General features: G+C 45.8%; 1 protein-coding gene across 1 annotated transcript; it reads right to left on the reverse strand.

Moving 5' to 3' along the window:
* Positions 1-938: 938 nt before the first annotated feature.
* LOC134195792 (uncharacterized) lies at positions 939-2,930 on the reverse strand. Its single transcript, XM_062664870.1, has 5 exons — positions 2,647-2,930; positions 1,628-2,536; positions 1,490-1,549; positions 1,306-1,427; positions 939-1,238 (listed from the first exon to the last, which is right to left on the reverse strand). The coding sequence occupies exons 1-5, from the start codon at positions 2,783-2,785 to the stop codon at positions 1,095-1,097; spliced, it is 1,374 nt and encodes a 457-aa protein (XP_062520854.1). The 5' UTR covers positions 2,786-2,930; the 3' UTR covers positions 939-1,094.
* Between the last annotated feature and the right edge of the window lie 1,479 nt (positions 2,931-4,409).

Below are 4,409 nucleotides of genomic sequence, written 5' to 3' on the forward strand. Positions count from 1 at the left end.
CTGGCCGAACGGCTTGTCTACTTCACCGTCTCTTCAGCCATCGCAAACGTATGCGTATAAGATCTCTCTGTCTTGGCTAGCGACCTTTGAGATGGAGGTTTTGGTCTGTGTGAAGCGTTGAGGTCATCGGCGGCAGCTTTTGTAGGTAGCTGCAACTCTATTAGACATTTCAATGAAGTAGACTTATTTCTACTTCAGTGGAAATAGCGAATTATGGCACAAGTGGCGCGCCATAACTGCCTGCATGCGAACGAATGTTGTGACTTGTGTGCCAGTGCGGAGTTGTCGGCGAACCTTTTGCGTGGCACTTGACAGAAAGTAGAGACAAACACCGGTTTCTTGATAGACACGCGATCCCGTAAAGACACTCGTTCGAGTGAAGCGCTGGGGCCACCCGCTGACATCAATGACCCGACGAAACGACGTACATCAATGAGCTGACGAGTCGACATCAATGAGCCGACGAAACGACTCTTGACACACCTGGCGCGCCATACTAGCGACTATGCGTCATTATCAATAGCTTTATAGAGCTTTGCTTGAATAAAATCATGCATCGACGCTAGTCACAGTCACAGGCCTAAGAAATTTGAGTGCACACGCGTAGCTATGACGTAGGCAAGAAACCCCAAAAATGAGTTCAATATATATAATGATACCCGAAAATATGAACAGTCTCGGCACACCGGATGTTGACTTCAACGCGCGAGCAGTCGCCGAACATGAAAAATACAATCTCGGCACGAGTGCAATCTCAGCACGCTACACCTGCATGTCCGTCGCTTGGTCCGTCTAACTATACAACCACACACTGTATACTAGCGCATGTGCGCTTCGGTTTAATACTGTAGTCTAGGAGGATTACAGGTAAGTAGGTAACTTCATTTCCTACAATACTAGGGTCGATTGCAAGTAACGTCGCACTGACGTGTGGCAAGTTTTGCAAAGACATGTATATTCATGAAGAAACAGTTATACGTGCGAAAAGATTGCGAAAACAACTAATTAGACACGTTCAAGCATCATGCAAACTAAGAGTTGCATGTTGCACACAGCCGAGAGTCAAAATGTCTGTGGCATCACTTCACGAGCTTCTACTTGCAACCACACCATCTGATCGCTCGGACTTGCTTCTTGCTACCATCACGCAGAAGAATAGTAGGATAGTTATAGTATGAGAGAGGCACACACCCTTGCTTCGATGCGCATTCACCGACACATTTTCCCACATTGTATACCTTCGTACACGAGACTCACTTAGCATGCACTGCAAACAAATAGCACGAAATCCCCCATTCTACTTACCCTTCGGCGTTCGCGGTAGCTCGAGCCCGTTGCTATCACTTCCACGTATTCTTCATAGTGTACTTTTCGATAGCAACGCCGAGCACAACTGCATCTGTCTATGACTTCAACGCAGTGGCCACCTGAAATTGATGTTAGCATGCCAATTAGTCGAATACACGCGTGCTATAGAAGACTAGCAGACCGTTTGGTCCTTTGACGTACTCGACGTGTGTTTTTAGTGGCTGGCAGGTAGTAGTGAAATCTTAAATAGAAAACAGCAGCATGAACAAAGACTATACAAGGCAGACTGACAGGCATTCGGACACTAGTAAACTCTTACATGGAATATATGGAACCGCGACCGATTGGAACCGGCGTTTCACTGCGTCTTCACTGAGTTGCACTTTTGCATTATCGAGTTCACGTACCACATCGCGTTCCTTGTCGGTCTCTTCCGCAAACGCGTAGTAACTACGGCAACTTCCTGCACACTTCCCGACGTCGACTTGTTGCTCAAAATACGAATTTTCGTAGTATGTTTGATTGTAAGTGAATCGATTGCAACGACTGTGATCCTGACATTCGCATTCGAGATGGTCTTCTAGTTTCACAGTTTTCAATCCGGTCGACAGTGAAATATCCTCGGTTCTCTGTCTAACTTTAACTGCATGACATGACTTGCTGGTAGTGTCGTATGTAAGAGTGAGCTGTGTGTAGTCAAAAAATGTGTCGTCTTGAATGGCCACGTTGAGATCACCGTATGTGATTATGTACTGGAAGATGGGATGTCCGGGTTGATACGTGCTCGTGTGACAGCGATACTGATTCCGGCCAAAGCCGGTTCCTGCTGTAGGCAGATCTCTAATGTACGAACCCCAAAGTAGACTATCACTCTCCGGTTGAGGATTCCAGATGAAGATGTAATCATTATGAGCAAGCCACGATCGGGATGCTTTGACGCAGAATTTAAACTGAATACGCAAGATGTCTGCGCAGTAATAGGGCGCGGGATGCGATACCCGAATCGTGTGAGCAGTCCAGCGATCCCACGGATAAGCTCTGTCAAAATAGAGGCTGAGAGATCTCCCGTCGAGCAATATGCTGTTGAGAAACAGCTCGCTGGGGCTTGTAGACTGAGCACCGACAAAGTTGTCGTTGCCTCCGTCTTGGATGACGCGGGTGGATGATCGAGACGTGCACGATCCTTGGCATTGCTTCACTGTTCTGTAAACTGAACGCTTGTAAGTGTCTGCAATAATAGATGGGAAGATAGTTGGAAAGCTAGTACGTTGTAATTTGCTATTTATATTATATTATATATATATATATATATATTTATATATAATTATTCTAGTATACCCAAGCCGACGTAGTGCCTCTTGTCCACAACCTGACAACACGGTTGAATCCGACGTTGCAGGTCTTGTGCTCCAGCGTAGTCGATGTAGAGAGTTGTTGCGACGACCAGAGTAACAATTAGTGCTGAAAGTCTAGCCATGACGTCCGATTCAGCAGATCGTTGCACGACGGATACAGAGTTGAGCTGCAGTGCCAAATTTATACGCGCGACGACGCGTGAGCAAATTAATTGTTTACGCGTTTGATCGACGCACGCAATTCTAGCGGCTCCAGAAACAAAAGGCTGCATTGTTCTCGCGGTTTTCTTTACAGCCTGCGCACGTACGTAGAGAGTAGCTATTTCCTGCAACAACTAGGTGTAAGTGAGTAGATACGAATGTTGCGCCACAGTCGAAGTACTGTTTCAGCACACGTATTTAATTATGTATTTATCGGGTTCGGAGTGTCATTGCAATAAACGTGGATGCCGCTAGATTACTATTATCACACATCACTTTTAGCCTCGCAAGCCAGGCTCTTTTGCGCAGTCGCTGAGCTAAGCGAACGTGAATCACACGAGAAAGAGGAGCATTTGCTGAAATTGCTCCAGCGCGAGAAGAGTCTGGTCGCTTTCGAGAACGTCATAGTGACGTGAGACCCTGGATCTGGTTTCATAGCTTGGATAAGGCTATTTCGATTCCTTAAAGGGAGAGTCCAACAAAAATGAACTTAACTTGTATGAGTAGATCTTACCAAGACAAATCGATCGGTATAAGTTACTCCGTTATCTTCGCTTTTGTATACGAGAACGAGCGATGTTTCTGTGATGTGCAACTCCCACTGCACGCTTCCTGGTCGATTAAGCTCCGCCCACTGCAAACGAATCAATGCGTTTACGGATGACTGCTACGGATATATCGAGAATGACGAATGTGAATGCGAAGATATTATGAAGATCTGCCTTCTTGCCGTCAGTGGTTCCTCTCTAAAGTAAAATGGTGTCGGTAGAGCTGTTTTCCCGCCAGACTTTGAAGCAGAATTCCTCAATACCACGGCTTACCTAGAGAACGCGCTTGTGCTTGATTATTTGTTTATCCTTGTTCTTTTAATATCCGAAGAGAAACGTTCAGCGCGCCGTCTGGCGTGTGCAACAGAGGATGATCCTATTTCTACATCCGGTCTGCTCACTTTCTTTTGCCGCTGATTGGTAGAAGGTTACAATCCCGGATGTGAAAATAGGATCATCCTCTGTTGCACACACGCGACGGCGCGCTGAACGTTTCTCTTCGGATATTAAAAGAACAAGGATAAACAAATAATCAAGCACAAGCGCGTTCTCTAGGTAAGCCGTGGTATTGAGGAATTCTGCTTCAAAGTCTGGCGGGAAAACAGCTCTACCGACACCATTTTACTTTAGAGAGGAACCACTGACGGCAAGAAGGCAGATCTTCATAATATCTTCGCATTCACATTCGTCATTCTCGATATATCCGTAGCAGTCATCCGTAAACGCATTGATTCGTTTGCAGTGGGCGGAGCTTAATCGACCAGGAAGCAGGCGCGTGGGCGTTACACATCACAGAAACATCGCTCGTTCTCGTATACAAAAGCGAAGATAACGGAGTAACTTATACTGATCGATTTGTCTTGGTAAGATCTACTCATACAAGTTAAGTTCATTTTTGTTGGACTTCCCCTCTAGTCCAGCTAATCCAAGCTGGATTAGCTAATCCATCTAAATTATCTGGATTAGCTGGATTACGTAAAAGAAATGCACCCCTGGT

This window comes from Corticium candelabrum, chromosome 20 (assembly GCF_963422355.1).
Source record: "Corticium candelabrum chromosome 20, ooCorCand1.1, whole genome shotgun sequence".
Classification (NCBI taxonomy): Eukaryota; Metazoa; Porifera; class Homoscleromorpha; order Homosclerophorida; family Plakinidae; genus Corticium; species Corticium candelabrum.